Source organism: Galeopterus variegatus, unplaced genomic scaffold (assembly GCF_000696425.1).
Source record: "Galeopterus variegatus unplaced genomic scaffold, G_variegatus-3.0.2 Scaffold3293, whole genome shotgun sequence".
NCBI lineage: Eukaryota > Metazoa > Chordata > Mammalia > Dermoptera > Cynocephalidae > Galeopterus > Galeopterus variegatus.
In genome coordinates this window covers 20255-43439 of record NW_007729404.1, presented here as the reverse complement: position 1 = coordinate 43439, position 23185 = coordinate 20255, and the positions used below count along the sequence as shown (strand labels likewise).

The 23185-nt window shown below is 42.8% G+C and overlaps 1 protein-coding gene across 1 annotated transcript in view; it reads left to right on the top strand.

Moving 5' to 3' along the window:
- WLS (wntless Wnt ligand secretion mediator) overlaps positions 1 to 23185 on the top strand; it is a 107192-nt gene that overhangs the window by 75099 nt on the left and 8908 nt on the right. Inside the window, exons 5-11 of the mRNA XM_008584518.1 lie at positions 1279 to 1415; positions 4294 to 4462; positions 6576 to 6673; positions 7045 to 7108; positions 9310 to 9453; positions 10643 to 10726; positions 17177 to 17330. Coding sequence (XP_008582740.1) covers positions 1279 to 1415; positions 4294 to 4462; positions 6576 to 6673; positions 7045 to 7108; positions 9310 to 9453; positions 10643 to 10726; positions 17177 to 17330 — 850 coding nt within the window. The remainder of the gene's footprint in view (positions 1 to 1278; positions 1416 to 4293; positions 4463 to 6575; positions 6674 to 7044; positions 7109 to 9309; positions 9454 to 10642; positions 10727 to 17176; positions 17331 to 23185) is intronic.

The window sequence follows — 23185 nt, the reverse complement described above, 5'->3', positions numbered from 1 at the left end:
AACGTGGGGATTGGGGAGATAAAGGATATTCGGTTGGTGGTAAGTGAGTGGAAGTGATCCATGCAGGTGTGACACGAGGACTCTGGCCAAGAACACTGCTTCTTGGGCGTTTGCACTGGAAGGGACTCCATCTCACCCTCGGCACCACTGTGCCTCACTTGCCTCGGTGTCTCCTCTGAGAAAGGGGAATAATAACAAGCCCATGATGGCTGAGATCATAAAGCAAATTAATTTGTGTAAGAGATGACAGAAATGGAAAACAATGCAATTCTTGTGCACTTTAGATTTTAAGTGGGGTTAAGATCACTTAAGATCATTATAATGATTATGAGAGCATAATGTGGTCGTGATTGCATAATGGATAACACTGAGATGAAAGTAAATTTTTTTTTTACATGTTTCACCTTGCAAGCACATATGTTAAAGGAAACAGTGGTATTTTAGGCTCTTTCCCATTTTATTTGTTTAATTGGTCAAAAAGTAGAACATGGAGTATGGATACCATTTTTATTAATCTAAAAAATGTCACACAAGATATGCATATTTATTATAGAAAATTAGAATGTACAGGTAACGATGCAGAAGAGCTAACTGTGATGTCCTATCATCTGGAGAAACAACCACTTTTGAGGTTTTGATATACCTCCTTCCAGGCTTTTTCTATATAAGTATGCTCATACATCTATAATCCCTCCCTTATAAAAAAAAAAGGGATCATACTGAACTGACTTTTGTTCCTTGCTTTCTTCATTTAATTATTATGGTTTTGATATACCTCCTTCCAGGCTTTTTCTATATAAGTATGCTCATACATCTATAATCCCTCCCTTATAAAAAAAAAGGGATCATACTGAACTGACTTTTGTTCCTTGCTTTCTTCATTTAATTATTATGAATATATTATAAATATACTTTCCAATACCACTTAGCATTTCATGGTATAGATTTACCTTAACACATTTACCAATCTCAACATATTGAGCATCTAGGATATCTCCAACTTTTCAATGAAAACCTTACAGAAAAATCTTTGATCATGTTCTTAGTCACTCCCATAGCACATAGTGGGTCCCTTTTTATGCTTTTTAGTATATAATTCTACAGTGGTGGTTGGGGGGGGTCCAGGTGGTGTATGAGGGCAGTACATGCTGTGAATGTGAAGTCTCTCGATCTTGAAAGTTCAGCAGAGAAGGTCTCCACCCGCTTCTCCTAAAAATGCATTTGATGGTAAAAATAATACTAGATATATTCACCTTCAAAGTTATGATCTCTGTCTAGGGAATCCACCAAAATGGAGGCTTCACTAAGGTGTGGTTTGCCATGAAGACCTTCCTCACGCCCAGCATCTTCATCATTATGGTGTGGTACTGGAGGAGGATCACCATGATGTCCCGGCCCCCAGTGCTTCTGGAAAAGTAAGAGCTGATTTCAGAGCACTCTTAAAGAACACTGGCTTCCCATGATCTGCCAGGCTTCTGTTTCTGTTGAGGTCTGGTTCAAGCAGCCAGTATGTGACATGGGCTAATGATTTGACAGGAGTCATTCTGGATTTCAGACTTCACATACAAATTATTATTAAATCCTAGCGGTTCTACCTCTCTCACATTTCTGGCTCTTTCTTCTGTCTTTGCTCCTTATCCCCATAGTCAGAATCAGACACTTCTGTCTGTCATGTGGTTGAGTCCTGACTAAGCCCAGTCCTTCTCACAGGACAGTGCTCCTGCAGACGGTCTCCTCCCCTTTCTCTTCTACATCATTGGCTTATCTCTTCCTGCTGTGTTATTTCCACTAATATACAAACATGCTCTACCATATCCCATTCTTGAGCAAAACTCTCCCCTTTCCCACTTCCTCCTGAAGCTACCGCACTGTTTTTTGCTTCTCTTTACAAAAATCTTGTTTATATGTCTTCTTTTGTTCTCTCTTGAGCCCATTCCATACTGGATTCATCCCCACAACTCCTCTAAAACTGTTCTTCACGGGATCAGCAGTGACCTCCACATTCCAAATCCAAAGGTCATTTTTCAGCCCTCACTTTTTTTGACTCATCACCAGTATTTGACAAGGTCGACTGCTCCCTTTCTCTTCTCCCTGTTCCACACCTTTCTCTTGGTCATTCTCCTTTGCCGACCATCACTCAGTCTCCATTACTGTTTCTTTCCGTCTTTCCATCCCCTTAAACTTTGGAGCCAGGGCTCTGTCTTTGGATCTCTTCTCCTTATTAGTTGTGCTTATGCCCCAGGTGATCTCATCTAGCCTCATGGTCTTAAAAATCATCTACCCTCTGATAACTTCGTTTATATCTTCAACCTCAACTTCCCCCAACTCTAGACCCAGATATTCTAGCTGTTCACTTAGTGTCTTTACTTGCTTCAAAAATGTAACATATACAAAGAACAACACTTCATTTTCTCTCTGTTGGAATCTGTTTCTCTCCCAGGCACCCCCCTTTTTGTGAATGGCAACTCCATTCTTTCAGTTGCTCAGGCTAGAAACATAGGCACCATCCTTCACTTCTCTCTTTTTTTTCACACCCCTCACCTGACCCACCAGGAATTTGGCCATTTCTACTGCTACCACCCTGCTCTAACTCCCCGTTATTTCTCACCTGGGTTATGGAAATAGCCTCTCAACTGCTCTCCTTGCTTCCACTGTTTTCCTGCCTCCAATCTTCACGCAGCAGCCAGAGCGCTCCCTTTAATTGTCAATCAGATCATGTCACTCCTCTGCTTAAAGCTCTCTACTGGCTTTTCATCTCCTTTGCCCTGACCAATGAACCCCTTGGTGATCTGGCCCCTTGCCACCTCTGATCTTATCTGCTGTCTCCTCACCACCTGTCAGCCCGCTTGATGCCACTCACTCACGTCTGGCATGCTTGCACCCCAGGACCTTTGTACTTGGGGTTTTCTGTCTGAAATGCTCTTTCCAGGTATCTTTGTGGCTCAATTCCTCATTTCCTTCAGGTGCTGCTCTAATGTCTCTTACCTTGGAAGCTTTTCCCTGTCCACCTTATATAAAATCCCACTTTTATCACTCTCCATTTTTTTACCTAGCTTTACTTTTTCTTCATAATTCTTATTCTTCATTTTTTTTACTATCTTTCCACCCCATCTGAGTGCAAGCATCACAAGAGCAGGATCTTTGCTGATTTCGTTCACTGCTGTAACCTCAGCATCTTCTATGTGGCTGGCACATAGTAGGAGTTTAATAAATATTCGTTGAATAAATGAATGATGTCACTCCATTGTTTAAACTTTTGATTGAATCCCTAGTCACTTTGAGATAGATTTCAAATTCTCTAGTGAGGTATGCAAGTTTCTTCATTAGCTCAGTCCTCTTTATTTTTTCAGTCTCACATCCTGTTGTTTCATGATGTGTGTTGCATGCAGATCCCCAAATGCTTCAGGCTCTCCCAGGCCTCTGTGCCTCCATCCAGACTCTGCCCTCTGCTTGGAACACGCTTTCCACCTCCCCAACCTCAACTCAGCTGAGTTTCTGTCTCTGTTAGAAGAGAAGTTAGAAGCCCCCGTAGCAGCTTTCTATGCTTGTGTACTTCTGTAATGTTGCTTATCATACTCTATGTCAATTGTCTCTTTATCTGGCTTTTTCACTAAATGCATATCTGTGAGTGAAAAAAACTGGTTCTGTTCATTTAGGTGTCTATAGCCCCTAATACGATGCCTGGCACATGATCTGTGCTTAGTAAACACATGTATTTCATAGGTATGAAGAAAGCTATGAATAATTTAGTGACATAAGAATGATATTTAATAGAGAAAAGAAGGGGCAGTTAATAATGTGATGGGGAAAAGCAAAGTAAAAGCTAAATAGCCAAAATAATTTATATTTCATATGTGTTTGGAGTCATTCTTTATTGAAACAATTAAGATTATATAATTCATAGTTGCTGAGGATATCACAATGATAGTGAGTGTTCTCATGATCAGGTTAATGATAACCTGAACAGCTAAGAGAGGACTGTTATACTCAATGAGGTCTGTTTAAGAAGGCAAGGGAGTCAAAAACTTTGTAGGAAGCCCTTAATCTGAAGTGGTGACGAAACAAGGTATAGGGCATTAAGGAGGTTAGATTAAATTATATGGCAAAGTTAATGTAACACTCTTTCATTCTGCAGTGCTGCCAACTAAATAGGACATTTCGCATCTCTGTGTGGAAACATTACGAGAGCTAAGAAACTGATCATATGGCTACAGTCCCCATAAGTAACATCTCAGTTCTCAAGACTGGCTTCTGATGAATAAAGTGGCTTTCTCAATATTTTCTCACCATCAGAGTCATCTTTGCCCTTGGGATTTCCATGACCTTTATTAACATCCCTGTGGAATGGTTCTCCATTGGGTTTGACTGGACGTGGATGCTGCTGTTTGGTGACATCCGACAGGGCATCTTCTATGCAATGCTGCTGTCCTTCTGGATCATCTTCTGTGGCGAGCACATGATGGTAAGAGCACCCTGGGGAAGGGACAGACGTATTACAGCTGCTCTGGGCAGGCTGCTTAGCCGACACCCACCTCCCTCTACCTCAGATCAGCTGCGGTGAGGCAGAGTAAACCAGCAGCTACAGGTCGGATCCTCCAGTTCAGAATCCTGCCTCACCACCTGCTAACTAGCTCAGTGGTCTTAGGCAAGTGACATAACTGCTCTGAATTGTGAGTTCCTAGTCTCTAAAATAGGGTTTAAAAGCCTATTGTATGAGGGTTTTATGAAAATTAAATGAGATGATGTAACTTACTTGGGAGAAGATAAATACACAATTCCAGTGATGATTATTATTTCTTGTCCTTTGGCCTGAGCTCTGCTTGTTCTGTCCCCAGGAACAGGTTAACCACCAGAGAATGTGGGCCTGGCTCTTTCCAGCTGGCAGTTTGTCCAGGTGGCCTAGTAACCCCTATAACCCTGAAATACTGACCTCGCTCGTCTCCTCAGTTTGCACAGATACCAAATCATATTTCAGGAGGGATCGAAGATTCCATGGATAAAAATAAGAATGGTGTGATTGTCACATTGTGGCTAAGATGATATGCCAGGTGGAACCTGGTTCTCACGTCAGGCTTCATAGTAGAGTGTTTTTAAATTCCATTGTAGTTTGACCATAAAAAGCAGACCTCTGAAGCCCTGCTGCTCTTCCAGGAGAGCAGTGTGAGAGGAGAGAGAGGCTTTTGCTTGCTGCTGGACTCCACCTGATGGTGTGCTTCAACACAAGGGGTCCTCCAGCAGAGATGTGCTGAGGATGAGCCCTAGGCAGCAGGGACAGGGTGGAGGGCACCAAGGTATGACAGCAGGACAGCCAGCTGCATGGGTTTTCCAGAGTGAGCTGGTGTGGACTGCCTCACCTGGGCCCAGCCTGGAGGCTAAGACATGTCTTTTGCCTTTCCCTGTTTTCTCATTTTAGGTTTCTCCATTTTCTTTCTCTTAACGTCTTTGCATATCTATGCAGAGGAATCATTCTTGGTTTTAATGAAGATAGGGAGGAAAAATGTCAATTTCTCTAACCATGAGAGACCTCTTATGTTGCACTCTCTTTGTCACCTCTCTCCCCCTGGGTGACAGAGATGCAAAAGGACTACTCAAAGCCCATTTCTTCTGAGCAGTGAGAAACCCCAAAGGGGTTAATTTCCAGGAACCCTCAAGAGAGAGGCATTCCTCCTTGGGAAATTAACCCTGGACTGGGTTTCTTTTTCAGTATTTATTCTCCAGGCCAGAAAGTTACAGAAAAGGAACATAGGTGGAGTTATGGCTAAGTATAGTTTAACAATAGAGGCTGGTAACATCAGTGAAATAACAAAGTGACATTCCATAATGCAGTTTGCAAAAGGTTAAGTTGATCCAGCAGCAAAAGCTTGTTCTTAGCAAATACTGTCTTTTTGTACAGCAGTTTCCTCAGTATTTTTATGTAACAATAAAGCATCTTTAGGTTAACCTGCACCAAGGATGTCTGTCCTTGTGCCAGCAATTTTGCTGTGTTACAATTTTTTATCTACAACAGAGACTTTAACCTGGGGAAAGTTTCCTGTCTTTTGCAAGCTTAACATTTATATATGTAATTTTAAAAAGTTAGGCTAAACCTGAAAATACAGGGCTTTGGAGGGTAGGCCCTGTGAAATACATTTGCTTTATTAATGTTAGTATACTCCACACTCTTATTTTGGACATGTTTAAGTACCTTTGTGTCTTTATTTTGTCCTCTGGGAATCATCCCACCTTTACAAAAGTTATAAGTCACATAGGAATTTACTTCTGAATGAGTTATCTTGTAGGCCACCAAACTTCCCCACCTAGGGTGTGAGGCTTTCTTTGTGTCCTCATAGCATCCTGTTCTTATTACTCTCAGAGCCCTTATGGATAGGCTTGGGAATGGTCTGTTTATGTGCCAGCCTCCCTCGACAGAAGGAGATTTTCTGGAGCCTCTGAAGAATGGAGATTTTCTAGTGTCTAGCACAGTGCTTGATACACAGCAGGTGGTCAGCAGGTATTGTTCGAATGACTGACTCACCTATGGAATTGTTCTGCTCTCCTCCCGTCTTTATCTCCCTTCTCCCTTTGGTTTTCCTCAGGATCAGCATGAGCGGAATCACATTGCAGGTTACTGGAAGCAAGTTGGCCCGATTGCTGTTGGCTCTTTCTGCCTCTTCATATTTGACATGTGTGAGAGGTGAGCAGGTGCCTGCGGGACTCTGAGCTGAAATGTGCATCACCATGTCCACTCCCCTCTGTAGTGTCCACTCGCCTCTGTAGAAGGAGTATTTGAAAAGGAGAATGGTGGTCAAGAACCTCTGGGATGAAAGCACTGGACGGGGACACATCCTTAGTTAAGGATCGGGATTAAGTCAAAGGCACAGCTTTTGATATTTGCAAAATGTTTGGGCTGATCATATTCTACAAGTTCCGTTTCTCTTTAGGTTCTCTTAGTCTAAATACATCTCCCACCCCTTCAGCTGCAAAGCTAAGGATATGTAAAAAGGAAAGTTCCTTTTTGCCTGTGTATTAATTGTGTCTTGCCTTTCCATCTCGTTTTCTTTGTAGAGGGGTACAGCTCACGAATCCCTTCTACAGTATCTGGACTACAGATGTTGGAACAGAGCTGGCTGTATCCTTCCTTGTGGGCTCAGGGTTTTATTTCTTCCCATAGGTGCCTGGTCCCTAAGATCATGTTCTAAGGTGCTGCTGCTACTCTCCATATGTGCTCCGCCAGAGCTTTGATCCTCAGACCAATGAGAACAGCACAATTAAGGCAAATAATGGGAATTACCACTTGCGTTCAAGCCTGGGTGAAAGCAGGCAAAGGAGGAGGTTGTAGCCCATCCCCACGGCAGAGGGATCAGAATTGCTGCTAAATGATCTGTTATACACGGTTTACTGCAGACTACTTACCCTGGAGCCACAGAGGTTCATCTCTGGGCCTCTGTGGGAGAGCCTGTGTCTGAAGCTGCCTGCGTTCAAGGTTTCTTGCAGTGACCTTGGTGTGCTGGCATGCCATGGTGATGCTATTCATTTCTGAGACTGAGCGGAGATAAGGCTAAGGTGATTAGTTCCAGAGGAGTCGCCGGGGCTTCTGGTTGGTTTGTGTACACTGTCTGAGTCATCTTCATGAAGCAGAAGTGACAGTCCTAGCTTATCCCTTTTAGGATGCTGGATTTAAATATTTTATCTTCCTGAATAATATGTCAAGTGCTCTGGGAGAAAAGACTCTCCTGTGGAGTAGGGAGAAAGGCTTGGGGTATACCTTTTCTTGATGGCTAATACCTTGCCGTGTGCTGGTGAATATGCTTTGTCCGGCTGTGGTGTTTATATCAGTCTCTTAGTGTCACAGAACTTTGTGAGCAAACTAAATCAGTAGTATCATGGCCTTAAAGATGAGAGAGTAGAGTCCACCCTTCCTCTGCCTCTCTCCCACCACCAAAAAATGTTAGCTGCACATAAAGGAGAACGTTTACAATATTAAGTTTAGTCAACCTTTCTGTGTTGCAGGTATGATGGAAGTGTAGGGAAGCAAATAAAATTTCACATCCTGCAGCAAATAACCATAAGAGGGTATTGTAAAAAGTTCATGGAAAATGGAATTAAAAGATAATATGAAGCTTTCCCTGAACTTCTTGAAGACCCCTCCTATTCCCTTTACTCCAGGGTACTGTTGATTGTTGGAAAGAAGGGGAAACTGCATTACATATATTATTTAATGATATGTGCATGCCGAGTTCACACTTGTTAAAATGTTTCTTAAAAAATAGGCAATTTGGGGTAGAACTGTTGTAGCAGAAACGTGTTGGAGTCAGGTCATCTGCTCAAGCCAGCTCATGCGTCAGCGGTTCTCAGATTGGGCCCTAATGGTAGGTCTCAGAGTCTCCCCAGGGGTCTCAGAGTATACTGCCCCCGGCCCCAACTCCTACCTTCACCATGTGTCCTCCTGCTCCATTTGGGGTAGAACTGTTGTAGCAGAAACGTGTTGGAGTTAGGTCATCTGCTCAAGCCAGCTCATGCGTCAGCGGTTCTCAGATTGGGCCCTAATGGTAGGTCTCAGAGTCTCCCCAGTGGGTCTCAGAGTATACTGCCCCCGGCCCCAACTCCTACCTTCACCATGTGTCCTCCTGCTCCTTTTTTCATTTGACAGGATTGTCTGTGGTGACAGGAGATTGTAAATCATCCTTTGACCCTGGTTTTACTTCAAGACCGTCAGTCCCATGCCCGGGGGACCCCTGGCAGCTGTTGCTATTGCACGCGACTCCTCCTTGTTCCCTCCCCACAATTCCAGGGCATCTCATTCTTATAAAATCCAAGGACTAGCCCCAAAGCTCCCAAGCATGGTTCTATTTGGTTTTCTAGCCCTGGGAAAATCTGACTCCATAGATTTGGAGTGGGACCCGGGCATCTATATTTGAATTTTTCCAGTGATTTTCATGCAGTTTTAAATCTGATCAGTATTTAGCAACCAATATGCTCTCTATTAGTGCTTTTCAAGTTTATTGTGCATATGAATCTCCTGGGGACCTGGTTAAAAGCAGATTCTGATTTGTCAGGTCTAGGGTGGGCTTAGGTTCTGCATTTCGAGCAAGCAAGGCACCGTTTCTCTTACTTGGCTTGAAAAGCGATGTTGAACACTCCCTTCTGTGGTACTGTTGTGTCTGAAAACCTCTCTATCACTGGCATTAGAATGCCAGGTTTTAATGTTTCATCCCCCTGAAAATTTCCTAAATATTTGGAGACAAAACGCGGGTATTGCCGTCCGAGGTGGGGAGCCGTGCTTGTTGTGTGCATGGCTAGCCTGCCGTTTCCTTTACTGGACACGATCAGATGGCTTTCATCATTGTGGCTGGCATCTGCCTCTGCCTCTACTTCCTGTTTCTGTGCTTCATGGTATTTCAGGTGTTTCGGAACATCAGCGGGAAGCAGTCCAGCCTGCCAGCCATGAGCAAAGTCCGGCGGCTACACTATGAGGTGAGCACTCCTGGCTCCTTCTGCAACTCGTGCTCGATATTTCCTGCCCGATATGTAAACACACACACTCCAGAAATTGAAGGCTTTTACTGTCAAATACATATTGACAAATTCTCATGTAGGACCTCTGGGCAAAATTAGAGGCCAAATCCTACTGCAAGGAGCGTCTAGCTGGCCTTTCTAAATCCTGGTGTTTTCTGTGGTATAAAGGTGTTTCCATCCCCAATAAGAGTAAACTTGTTCAGCAGGTTCTTCAGCTTTGGGATGGAATGTAGGTACATGCTAGATGGGAGATTTGGCTGTGGTAGGATGAGATTTGGCTCAGGATGAGGCTTTAGTGAAGGTTCCCTTGCCCTTAATATGGGTTCACTCCAGGTAATCTGATTTCCAGACTCTAATAGGCCACTTTCCCCTAAAATATCCAGCAGCTGCTCAGATAGAGATTAGTCATTTTTGTTTGTAGATTATGTTCCTCATTCAAGAGAAACACTTAACATGCTCAGACCTCTAATGCAGGCAACACATTCTTGATTTTTCAAGGGTCCCTTGGGTTCATGCCTAAGTGGCTGTCCTTGGTGACATGGGCCTAATTCCACTGTGAAAAGAGGAGAAATGGCAGAACCATGGGGTTTTTATATGCAGTGGATCTGCACTTAAGAGCCCCTGAATAATAGGCGTGCCTCCCAGACACGCAGGTTCCCTTAAATCCTGCTCTCAGGAAACCACAGGCACTCTCTAAGGCTTGTGTGGCTCTACAGCTGGAGTGACATGAGAAAATTCAACCACTTTGTGTTGATTAATATGCACATTTCTTTTTGTTTACCAGAGCAGAATTTTATTACAACTGCAGGAAACTTGGATTTGGTAACTTTGAACCCTTGCAGAGAAGCAAAACCAGCTTAACAGGGAAATCAGCAGCCTCCTGACGTGTTGTGAATATAATTTCCCAGTCTCTGCTATCACTGGTGCATGAGAGATAAGAACATAGGACATATTTGGCCCAGGAAATGTTTCAGCCACACTTATCCCTGCAGGAGGAATGTTACTATGTGAAATTATTTTACTGTCATTCTTAGGGATTTGGTTTTACAGATTTCTTTAAAATGAGCTTTTATAGATTTATACAGTGAGAAAAGGATTGGTGGTAGCTGGTGGAATTTTAAACTACTCTTTCTCTCTTTCCTAAAAGGGGCTGATTTTCAGGTTCAAATTTCTCATGCTTATCACCTTGGCCTGTGCTGCAATGACTGTCATCTTCTTCATTGTTAGTCAGGTGAGTGTGAGTGGAGCCTGAGATGTCAAGACGAGAAAGTCCTGGAGAGGCTCCTCTACTCTGCACAGAAAATTCTATAAAGCGACTGAGGAGGGGAGCAGAGTGGCTGTAATTCTGGACTGCTGGTCAAGCCATGTTTATTTAGACCACCCTAATCTGGGGCTTGTTATCACCCACCCAAGTTGACTGAATTTCAGTACAACCATTAGGAGGTAAAAGTTGCTAAATGACAAGCCTGCAGCCAGATTGAAGGGCACAAGTCTCATTTATTTAAGAGAATAAACCTTTCAAGCCCTGTAGCACAGCACAAGTATTAATACGAGTTGATCCTTATCTAGCATTAACATAGATCCTTTTACAGTCCATCAGCCATTCTTTGTAAAAATTATATTGCCACTTAAACATGAAACGTAATTCAAAAGTCTCCTGGATAGAACCTTACTTTCCACTGGTTATTTCCAAAACTCAAAATTTTGATATCCTTGAAAAATCTCAGTAATGAAAGTGATAATAGTTTTAAAATATTGGTAACTTATTTTGGAAAGTGGAAAGTACTGTTTAAATCTAATGTATTCTGTATCTACCACTCATTTGAGCTTCACAAAAATCATAGGAAAGTGGGATAGGAATTGTTACCTCAATTTGCTAGAATATGAAATCTAATGGCTTTGGAGACATTTCCCATTTATGCTGTTTTTTAGCTGGGGGGATGGTGGACTGATTACTTAACCCTTCTAAGGTTTAAATTTTTTTGTCCCTAAAATGGACATTACAATAGGCCTGCAGAAGGTTCCTGTAAGGATCACAGTAAGTAATACTTGCAAGTGATTAGCAGACCTGGCACAATGTAAGCATGAATAGCTGTGTTCTGACAAATAGGAAGAATGTTGAATGTCTTGCCAAAGGACATATACAGTAAGTCAGGGACCAGAACCCAGTCCTTCTGACTCTTTGCCAGTGCCCTCTCATCTCTATATTTAGCCAGAATGGAGAATTTCAGTAGTGCAGATAGAACCTTAGGACATGATGTGCTCCATCCTGCTAGCAAGTTTCCCTCTAGTACTCGGGTTTCAAAGTGCTGCTGCATATGGACCCCTCTGGCACCTAGTGAAACTTATGGACCTCTTCTTAAAATGTTCTTAAATGAGTAAAGTAAGGATTTCAAAGGGAATCATATGTATATTTTATGTGCATAATATGTATATCAAAAAATTTGTGAAAAAGCAGAATTAAAAGATAATACAAATCTTTCAATGGACTTTATGAAGTACCCTTGTATTTACAATTATACATGTTACAGATATTATAGGCATATTACAGACGTACATCTACAACTGTAATTGATAGAAAAATATGATTTCTACTGATGCAGAAATTACAGGTAGTGCTGATACTACAGCGTTAGTGCTGCTGGCTCTGCTGAATGTTGAAGTGAATGTGGAAAAAATAAAACCAATATACATACATGTCTTCATAAGTTCTGTTCACCACCTCGGCTTTGACCTATAACAGTGCTGTGTTTGTATCAAACTGTTTGTTTAAAAAACCTCAGCACCTTCGTTCTTCCCTTCAAATGTAGTAAAACTTTCAAACTCTGAATGAGTTTTTGATTCCACCAGCTGGGGCTCAAACACTTAAATTCAAATAGGGTGTCTGAGGCCTGACTTACCTTGGTTAATTCCCTCTTATAACCAAAATGCTTTCTGGTTCCTCCAGTCTCTCAATAATGTGCTGTGACACTCAATACAGCCAAGTCTATAAGGCCAAGAGAGCACAAGCACTTCCTGCAGAAGCAGAATCTCAAGGAAGATGGGGGGAGGAATAAAGGGCAGTTCCAAGATGTATTCCCAGGATGACAGAAAAGAGGGGACCCTTTGGTAGTAACACATACTTTTGACACTTTGGACAGCTGAAGCCATTCTCCTCACACTGCATCTCACTTGCTGTCTTGTCCTGCAGAGTCCCTTTCACCTGAAAAGTTAAGGGACTGATCCTTAAGTCAGCTGCGTGCCCAGAACTGAACCTCGTATAACCTCATATATATTTAATTAGTGCACTTTTTAAAGCAAAGGAAGCCATTTTCCAAGGAGCATAGTTTGTGGCTTTTCTTTGGAGAAAAAGATTAATAATATTGCATTGCCGCAGTATTTTCTAACATGGCTCCAGCCTGTGGCTGGCTTTTTACATCTGCTGCAACAGTGGCCTGGAGTGGATTTCAACTCTAAGAGGGTAGCAATGAGGCCTTTTGAATGCCATTAGCTACTCACATTCCTCCTGCTGGGTTTTTTTTTTTTTTTAAAGGTTTATTTATAGACATCTAAGATGTTTTCCAGCATAACTCTCAGTGTCCCAAGTACTGTATTAATATAGTCATCAGAGGATTTATTTTTTAATGTCACTTTGGAATGTCGGAGCCATGAGCTCACCTGAAAGAAAGCCTATTGGGTAACTTTTTGAAATAGATCCCAGCTTAGGTAAAAGGAATGTATTAAAACCCCATTATATTCTTGGGCTTGCTGGGAGAGCTTGCATTTAAGCCCCATGAAATATAATGCGAGGGGATCTTGCCAGGATATTGAAGCTCTAAGGCCAGGAATGAAAGGCGACGGGAAGCTGTGGAATGCAGTGACCTTGAGGCTTTGTGGCTGGGTACCGAGGTGCAGTCTTTTAATGCCTGCCATTTTAATGGCCTCAGTCCTAGCAACCAAGAGATGGTACACCACAGGCTGGTATTTTAGCCCCTTCTCTATGGAAAAGAAAGAGGCATTCCATTTAGAGGTGGCAGCAGTAGGGAATAGAAGTGTAGTGCAGGGGAGAAGGTCACTGACCTACACTAAGGGGACTCCCAGGTGCCTGACATTCAGGTCAAGCCACATGCAGCAAACTCCCAGAGAGCCTGTCCCTAGCTCTTTTGTGTGTGTGGTGTGTGTGTGTGTGTGTGTGTGTGTGTGTGTGTGTGTGTGTGTGTGTGTGATCACTTTATTCTGTTACTTACAGAGGAAATGTTTCCGGCAAGAGAGCCTGTGTCTGGGATTTGGAAATCTTGTTGTTAAGTGGAATGTTGGTTGTCAAGACTACTGGGTGTAAAGGGATTTGACCTTCACTTGGCTCCATGGGTATAATTGGGTGGTTTCACACAAAAGTAAATTGTTGAAATGTAAAATCAGGAAAAACAGGGACTTTTAAAAATAAAACTTACACAGAGGGTGAGATGAATTTTTTTTTTTTTTTGGTTGTGGCTACCTGATTTTTCTCTCTGAAAGTTAAAAGGAGGAGACTGTCACCTCTCTGCCTTGGCATTAGTAAGATTTTGGATTTACAAGGCCTTCTCTGTTTAGGTTGCTTATTGCAGAACATATTGGTGGGAATATACGCAGAGCTAAGGATGTCTCAGGCATGAGTAATTGAGAGGGGAGAAGGGAAAACACAATTCCGTCTCCAAACAGTAGGTTATCCTATCTGTACAGTTCATTTATGCAAGTCAACTCTTTGCCCACAGCAGGAAATAACACATTTACAGATTACAAATTCAGTGGTGTGGGTAATTCTGCAACTCCGTTCTAAACAACGTGCGTGTGTCTCAGAGCAAACATGAGTTGGGGGCATGAATCTGATACTTCCTCAGTCAGGTTCAGCTCCTGTATGCTCCTCATGGTATGAGCTTCTCTTTCCAATGGCTCTACTGTAAATTATAGTTTGTATATACACATCCAGTTTACTATATACCTACATTACTATGTCTAGGATATATAGTGCATATATTTTACTATATGAGTGTACAAACCTGTATATATACTGTATAAATAATGTGTATTTTGAGCAATGAAGTGAATTTCCAAAGGGCATTTGGCCTTATGCAGTAGTAGCTCCACAATGCCACCTCCAGAGACTGACCCCTTTTTAGGATAATGATCCTTCCCTTGTGTTGTATAATGGTTAAGAACACCTTCTTTTGGAGTCGGAGCCATGACTTTCTGGCTAAGCAGTTTTGGGCAGGATACTATACCTCTCTGTGCCACAGTTTTTCCATGTGTTGAGCGGGACTATCACCGACCTGACCTATCTCACAGAGCTGTTATTAAGACTAAATCATATCTTTTATGTAAAATGCTCAGTATAGTGCCTTGCACATCCTTAACGCTGAACAAATGCTCACTATGGTTATCCTTGTTATTATTATGAAAGAATCTTAGCTTTGGTAATATCTGTGTTAACCACTTGTTTGAAGTGATAAAAAAGGAATACAATAGAGAGTAATATTTAAATGAAATAACACTCGTCACCTATTAGCATCTCCTTTCACCTTTAAGTGCAATTAGGATTTACTAAGGATGGCAATATGTTCTCTTTACTTTTCAGTCAGGTGTTTCTCAACAGTGGCAGTTTCTACCCCCACTTTCCACCTCCGTGGATTTGCCCTGGCATCTCTGCACATCCCTATACTTTGACTCCTATTCAGTCAGCAGATGTCTGTTGAGCACCATTGTATACCAGGCATTGCAGGTGGCTGGGTGTTTCCTCAGAGGGGTCAATCATGCCAATCCTAGAAAGAATCAATTTCATCAAAATCATCAGTACTGGGCCAGCCCGGTGGCGCACTCTGTAGAGTGCGGCGCTTGGGAGTGCGGCGGTGCTCCCGCCAAGGGTTCGGATCCCATGTAGAGACCGGTCTGCTCACTGGTTGAGCGCGGTGCGGGCGCAACACCAAGGGTTGCGATCCCGTTGCCGGTCGCAGTACGGGCGCGACACTGAGGGTTGCGATCCCGTTACTGGTCATGAAAAAAGACAAAAAGGAAAAAAAAAATCATCAGTACTGAGTATTCCCAACTTATATCACAGGAAGTAGGGTCTCTCAACATGCCCTTCCCCGAGCTCAAACGTCCACTTCCTTAATAGTGTAGAATGGCCCTATTCCTATCTTGTAGCTCATGCCCCCAAGCTTCTCCTTAATCACACACAGAGGAGTTTCTTGGTTGTGACAGCAGGTACATATATTTCCAGGAACTATCTTAAAGTTTCTTTTCCCCTTCCGTGATATGCACTAAAAATAATCATAAGATGCTCTAAGTACTATAATTTTTATAAAGTTAGGATATTCTGTACTTAAAAGTAAGAAGAGTGACATTTGGAGATATTTCTAAGTCCTAAGTAGCTTGAGTGCTGGTGCGTTGTCATAAAGTCAGTGATGGTTATGAAATTCTTTTTTGCCAAAAAAAAAATTCACGGGCATTTCATATAAAGTGAATCATTTTCCAAAATAAAGAAGAGTTCATGGTAGTGGTTTGTATATGAATCATGAAAATGAACAATTATGTGTCACCAAGGCCAAACTAAAACTGATAAGTCTGTATCAGTTAACCTGGTTAATTGACACTCTAGGTCTTTCAAAAGGAAATATCTATACCTTTATTTGGCATAGGACTCCTGTGTGTCATGGGCATAAAGAGGGTGCCAAATGAATACAGATCCACTGCATCAGAAGCAGGAGGTAAAATCAACCTGCTTTTTAAAGTCGTTAACATTTAAATCTAGCTGCCATTTAACAATTTAGAAGTGGTTCTTAGAGATGGTTTATATAACATAGCCTCATTAAGCTATCACAGGAACATTTATTCAATACTTTCTTTCATTTCTATTTAAAATTTCTTGTAGCAAGCAGAAGTGATCAAAATCATTTCATTGATCTCAGAGCTGGTACAAATTATCAGTCACTCAGCTCAACAATTCTGTTGACAGTTCTTGGTGTAATCCATATAATAATGCTATAGTCGGACAGCTCTTAAAACAATTACCAAGTTGTTAACACAGACAAAAGCAGCTTCAAAACAGCTCTTGCAGAATTGCAAAGCCTATGGAAGTTTTATAATTACCTTTGTGAGTGACTTACTTGAAGTGACATTATATAAGTAACTAAGATTTATTGTGTTTGTTGTATGCCAGGCAGTTTCTAGAAATATTTTTAATTCTCCTTAATAACCGTGCAAGTTTTTATTTTACACTTAAGGAAACTGAAGTTCAGAGTCTTCTTACGTGTCTTGAATTAATTTATGTTTATTGAATACCCATGGTGCATTGGGCACGGAAGATATGGCCACAAACTGAACTGGTCCCTGCCAGCTAGGAAGACAGATAGCAGAGGATGAATTATAATTGTGGATAAGTGTTAAGTTCAAACAAAATTTCTTTAACCTAGGGATGACAAAGTCTAAAGAGATACTCGTCAGGTGATACTAATGTGTTGCCAAAATAAGAACCACTGACTTTGTGCCTGACACATAGTAAGCCCTCAGTTGACCTTAAGTAATACTGGTATGATTCAGATTAAAAGATGGAGTCTTACTTGGCCCTTCACTTTTCCCGTAAAAGACCTGATTTTTGTGTTGGTTTGTTCCTATATGATGGTATGTTTCTTCTCTGTTCCAATTGAATGTCACTGTCCTTTTCCCATAGGTGACTGAAGGCCACTGGAAATGGGGCGGCGTCACAGTCCAAGTGAACAGTGCCTTTTTCACGGGCATCTATGGGATGTGGAACCTGTATGTGTTTGCTCTGATGTTCTTATATGCACCGTCCCATAAGAACTATGGGGAAGACCAGTCCAATGGTGAGTTCCAGTCTCTTTAGCACTGCTTAATTTAAGATCAGTAGCCTTCTGTCTCTACAAGATTTAAATGGCTAAAGCCTTGGGTTCACCAGTTAAACTTTACCTCCAAGCATACTCCTAATCCTGGGAACGGTGAATGAACACCCCAAGAAGCTCTGGAGCCATAAGACAAAAAGCCAACATAAGCCAAATAACTCTTTAAGTTCTCATTTTTTAAACACTACACTACATTGAGAATATTGCATTCTATTCTAAAATATGTCCCAATTTTAGTATAAAACTCAAATTTGCTTTCCTCAAATTTTTGAGCAAAATTGACTGTTGGAAAGTATGTTGTATTTATTCCTCCAGCTTGAGAAGTACAATTCTAAAATATCAGGTAGAGGGCCACTGGGCCCTGAAAGTTGGAGATGGAATGGGCTGCCTTTTTCTCCTGCTTATTTTTCTTCAAAGGTGTTTTTTCACATATGTCCAAACCAAGAACTATTCTCCTGTTCCCAGAGCCTTCCTGTCTTTTAATGCTGATATGCACTGTCTTTTCCTATCTTATAATCATGAAACCGTGAGATGTTGATGTTTCAAGTAACCTTAGAGAGTTTAGCCAATCTGGTCGTTTTATAGATGAGTAAACTGAGGCCCAGAGAAGGGACGGGCTTGCCGGAGGTTTGTCCACTAGCAGAGGGAAATGATTATCACTGCCTAGGCTGTTAACATGTAATAAGTGGCCTAGTAAACAACTGATCTAATAGCTCCTTTTTCTGTCAGGCTCCAGCCTTATTCCTTCTTTTTTCCACACCTGGTTTGCCCTAACCACATACTTGCTATTCCTCAAACATAAGATGCCCTTTCTCAAATTCTTGGTAGTACTCTTTACTCTGCCTTGGAGTGGAGACCAAGGCAGTAGCCCCATAGCACCAAGGGTTGGCCTCGCGTTTAGAACGTGCTCAGTGAATGTGTGCTGAATGAATGGATCATGTATCCTATCTCTATCTGGGCCTGATGAAATCCTGCCCATCTTTCAGGCCCAGTCAAAGAGCTCCCTCCTCTATGAAACCTATTCTTAACTACCCCGATTAGTATCCAGCAAACTATATGCGATGGAATGTTGTTTCCGTGGGATGGTGGTAGGTTTTAGTAGTCCAATAAGTTTGGATTGGGTTGACCAGCTTTCACTGCAGGACATTTTAATGCCTTATTTTGTACATTAATTTGAACTGTAAATCTTTTAAAAGGGGTAGGGGTAACAGCATTTCCCAAAATTATTAGATCATTTGGCCCCAGAACCCCTTCTCCAGGCAGTGTGTCATTTGGAACTAGTTCTAAGGAACAGGCCTGGGGGAAGACGATTCTCCTTTACACATGGCACTGACTGTGTAGATGTGGTAGATGAGTGTGACTTCTCTCTCCTATTGGGATATTTACTCCGTAAGGGCAAGGACTGCTGGGGGAAGACTATTCTCCTTTACACATGGCACTGACTGTGTAGATGTGGTAGATGAGTGTGACTTCTCTCTCCAAGGAACAGGCCTGGGGGAAGACGATTCTCCTTTACACATGGCACTGACTGTGTAGATGTGGTAGATGAGTGTGACTTCTCTCTCCTATTGGGATATTTACTCCGTAAGGGCAAGGACTGCTTCTGAAGGATGCTTTAAAAATATTGAGTAAGTTAATGCTTTAGAAATAAGAGTTTTAGGGCCGGCCTGGTGGCGCACTGCTATAGTGTGGCTGCTTGGGAAGCGCGGCAGTGCTCCCGCTGAGGGTTCGGATCCCACATACAGACCGGTTCCCGCTCACTGGCTGAGCGAGGCGCGGGAGCAACACCGAGGGTTGCGATCCCGTTGCCGGTCCCGGTCCGGTACGGGGGCGACACTGAGGGTTGCGATCCATTGCCGGACACGGAAAAAGACAAAAAGCAAAAAAAAAAAAATAAAAGAAAGAAATAAGAGTTTTAGATTACTTTTCATATTTCACACATGGGCCAATGATCTTGAGAGGGGACAAAAGAAGGGAGATAATGACATGAGAGATGGAGACACAGAGGAACAGGGAGAGGAGGGCATCTGTGCTGAGGGTCGAGTGTTGTGGAGTGAGTGGTCTCAGCCATCACCTGCTTCCAGCATCCTGGACATGAAGCTTCTCTTCCCTCCTGCACCTTGACCTCTTTAGAGTAAAGAATTTGTGTCACAGTCAGTTTCAGGTGCTTCTCTGGCCATGGGTTCCAGCCAAGAATAAAGACCTTTGGCTTACCTACCCTCTGCCCAACTCTTGGTTTGACTGACTGCCTGTCTAGAAGGCTTGCGGGCTAGGCTACCTTCAGCTTCTTTCCACTGCTAGCCCTCATTGTTTTTGTTGTGTGTGTGGAAAGTGGGAGCATGCAGCCTCTTAAGTGTGGGCCTCTACTATGCCAGCAGGAACAGATTCTGGGTTGTAGACAAGAATCTTGATTTCATTTTATGGTCATCATGTTGGACTTTGACAGAAAACACATGACCCTGTCCTTGACTTGAGCAGTTCCAGGGAAATATCACCTAAAGCAATTGCTGGACTTCCTGGGATGCTGGAATGATCATACTGATAGGTAGCAGTTATTGCATACTGACTATGTGCCACAGCGCTTTACCTACATAATTCTTCTCGTTGTTTTTACTATGTGACTATTGACAAACTAAACCCTCCGTGCACTGCTTCTCCCAACTGTAAATGATCTCTTAAAGTCCTTCTGATCTATGGAATTCTATGATTCTCTTTCTTCCTGTTAGCAAGGAAGGGGCATTAAAACACTCCTGGAACTTAGTGGCAACCCAGGAGGTGCTATTTGTCACAGATAACAGGTCTCCAAACATGGGTGAGAATGTTGCCCTACTGCAGCACTGTTCGGCATGTGTGAGCCCAGAGCCGCAGACCCTGCGGAGGCAGGATGACTGTACAGGTGTTGGGAGGATTCTTGAGTTGCCAGCCAGGTGTGAGGCAGCTCCCATCAGGGCTTCTCACCCTGCACAAATGCTACCCTCTTAGGCTTGAAACCTTGCAATAGAGAATCAGAACTTGATCTCTTCCCCATCAGAATTTTTATGGAATACAGCTTGATCTGTAATTTCACAGAAAGCTTGAAGAATAGTTCTCAATAGGTCATATCCCCTGAATCCTTTTTTTTGTTGTTTGTTTTGTTTTCTTTTTTTTTATTGGTTATGAATATTCATGGGGTACAAAGCTGATTGTCACCACTTGTGCCAAAGTGGGATTGCTGGATCCTGTGGAAGATCTATCTGTGGTTGTTTGAGAAACCTCCATACTGTTTTCCGTAGTGGTTGTACTAAGGAGTATTTGGAAGTGTTCGTGGTTGTTTGGATTGCCACTGTGACTGGAACATGCCACTGTCATCTAATGTCCAGGTTCTAGGGATGTTAAATGTCCTGCCATGACCAAAACAGTCCCTTGTAGTAAAGAATTGTCCTGCCTGAAATGCCAGTGGAGCCATGTTGAAAAACATTCTTCAAGCAGTTTAGTGGGCACACTCTTTTGGGGTCCTATGCTGATGACAGACACAGGAGCTTTATGATTTAGCAGTTCTCTGATGGTGACTTCACAGCAGCCCCCCGAGCTCCTGGCAGCTTGTCATGCCTTCACTTATGCCTTCACTTACCTGCATGGTGTACTATGACCTTGTGCATTTGGAAGGAGTCTCTTCCATGTTGGGCCCTCTGATCATTTTCCTTCCCTGCTCTCTTTCTTCACTTTTCATCTCTTCATCTGCCACCAGACCACACAACATGTCCTAGGAATTGTGGAGCATTTGCTGAGATTTTGAAGCTCCTTGGAAAGACCTAGTTTATTATATTCCATGGGAACATAAAAAATGAGCTCTCAGGAGGAGACACTGTGTTTTTAAATTCTCTGGATCTCTGGATGGCATTCCTTCTCCTCCAGCCTTCTGATGCTCCTTTTCCTTTCTTGTGGAAAGTTTTTATTTTTAAGTGGGCTTGAGNCTCTTTTGGGGTCCTATGCTGATGACAGACACAGGAGCTTTATGATTTAGCAGTTCTCTGACGGTGACTTCACAGCAGCCCCCTGAGCTCCTGGCAGCTTGTCATGCCTTCACTTACCTGCATGGTGTACTATGACCTTGTGCATTTGGAAGGAGTCTCTTCCATGTTGGGCCCTCTGGTCATTTTCCTTCCCTGCTCTCTTTCTTCACTTTTCATCTCTTCATCTGCCACCAGACCACACAACATGTCCTAGGAATTGTGGAGCATTTGCTGAGATTTTGAAGCTCCTTGGAAAGACCTAGTTTATTATATTCCATGGGAACATAAAAAAATGAGCTCTCAGGAGGAGACACTGTGTTTTTAAATTCTCTGGATCTCTGGATGGCATTCCTTCTCCTGCAGCCTTCTGATGCTCCTTTTCCTTTCTTGTGGAAAGTTTTTATTTTTAAGTGGGCTTGAGCTTCCCCGCCTTGCTTATAAAGTCCAGAGCCAAGAATTCAGATCTGCTGCTGTGGAGAATGAATCCCAGGTGTGCCATGCTTCTTACCTTCGTGCGATGGATCCTGGCTGGACTGCTGGAAGAAACCCATTTCCAGGAGCTTGACAAGCATTTTCTGATGCCAAAGGGGAAAGGGCAAGAACCTTTAAGGAGGTTTGTTTTGTTTGGGAGGCGGAGAGGTGTGGAGAAGTGTCAGCAGGGAGGGGTGGGAAGAAACAAGCGTTCAGCGTAGACCTTCACTTTTCCCTGTTTTCACAGAATGGACAGAGAAGAACAGAGTGGGCAGCGAGTTCAAGAGAGGCTCACTTTCCAAATTTCCAAAGAGCATTTGCTCGCATATATTTCTGTTTCTCTTCCATGGTATGGATCAGAAAGTAAAGTCCCTTTACAAATGAACCACCAAGCACCTCACTGCTTAGCACTGTGCTAAGTTGTATGAGAGAGAGTGAAGCAAAGCTCAGAAGAGTGACAGAGACACAGTCCTTGCTCTCAAAGAGCCATTAGCCTGGTCTGGGTGACAAGGTCTCCTCATCTGCCTCCTGAGACATAGGACACGGCAGGACGACTCTAAGCCAGGGTGTTTTCACCAGCGGATGGGCATCGCAGGAGTGTGGAGCTCTGGGTTTCTTTACCCGGTGTTGGTGCAAACACATTCACATCCATCACTGAGTGTGTATGTGATTATATTTACAGATATGATCATTTTCTGTGTAGATACGTGTGCGCACACACATACACACATCTACGTACGATTTTTTTAAGGCTAGTCAAGTGAAGGTAGTGAGAAAGGGGAAAGAGTGGAACAAGGAGCTCAGTTTGACTGTGAACAATCAACAGCCTTTTTTTTTTAAATTTAGCAATGGTACTTTAGTCCTCTTTCCATCAAGGAGTATTTACGTTTTCTGCCCAGCTGCTGCCGCCTTTTCATTGAGGTGGTTCTCCCTTCCTGTCGCCATGGCCCACGGCAAGTCATTCGGGATGTCTTCCCGGCAGAAATGAAAGGTGTCAGCTGATACTGACCCTTTTCTTAGAAAACGCCCTCTCCCAGGGGCCCAACAGCGATGCCCTGCACTCGGGAAAAGCTGTCCAAACCCCTCAGTCACTAAGTCACGTGGGGAAAATAAAGTCAGAACTGCTTATGAAGCCAGACAGTTCTTGACAACAGCTTTGATTTTTGTGTTCTTTTGTCTATAACATTCTTATCAGCATGTTTTAGGACAAAAAGTGAGAAGCGGAATTCCTGACTGGATGACCATGGCGGTGGGACCAAGAGAGATGCCCTAAGTGCCACCATCGCTTTCTGTTTCTATTCACACGAAACACCTTCTGTCCAAGGTGCTCACTGTGCTGGAAGCAAAGCAGCCGCC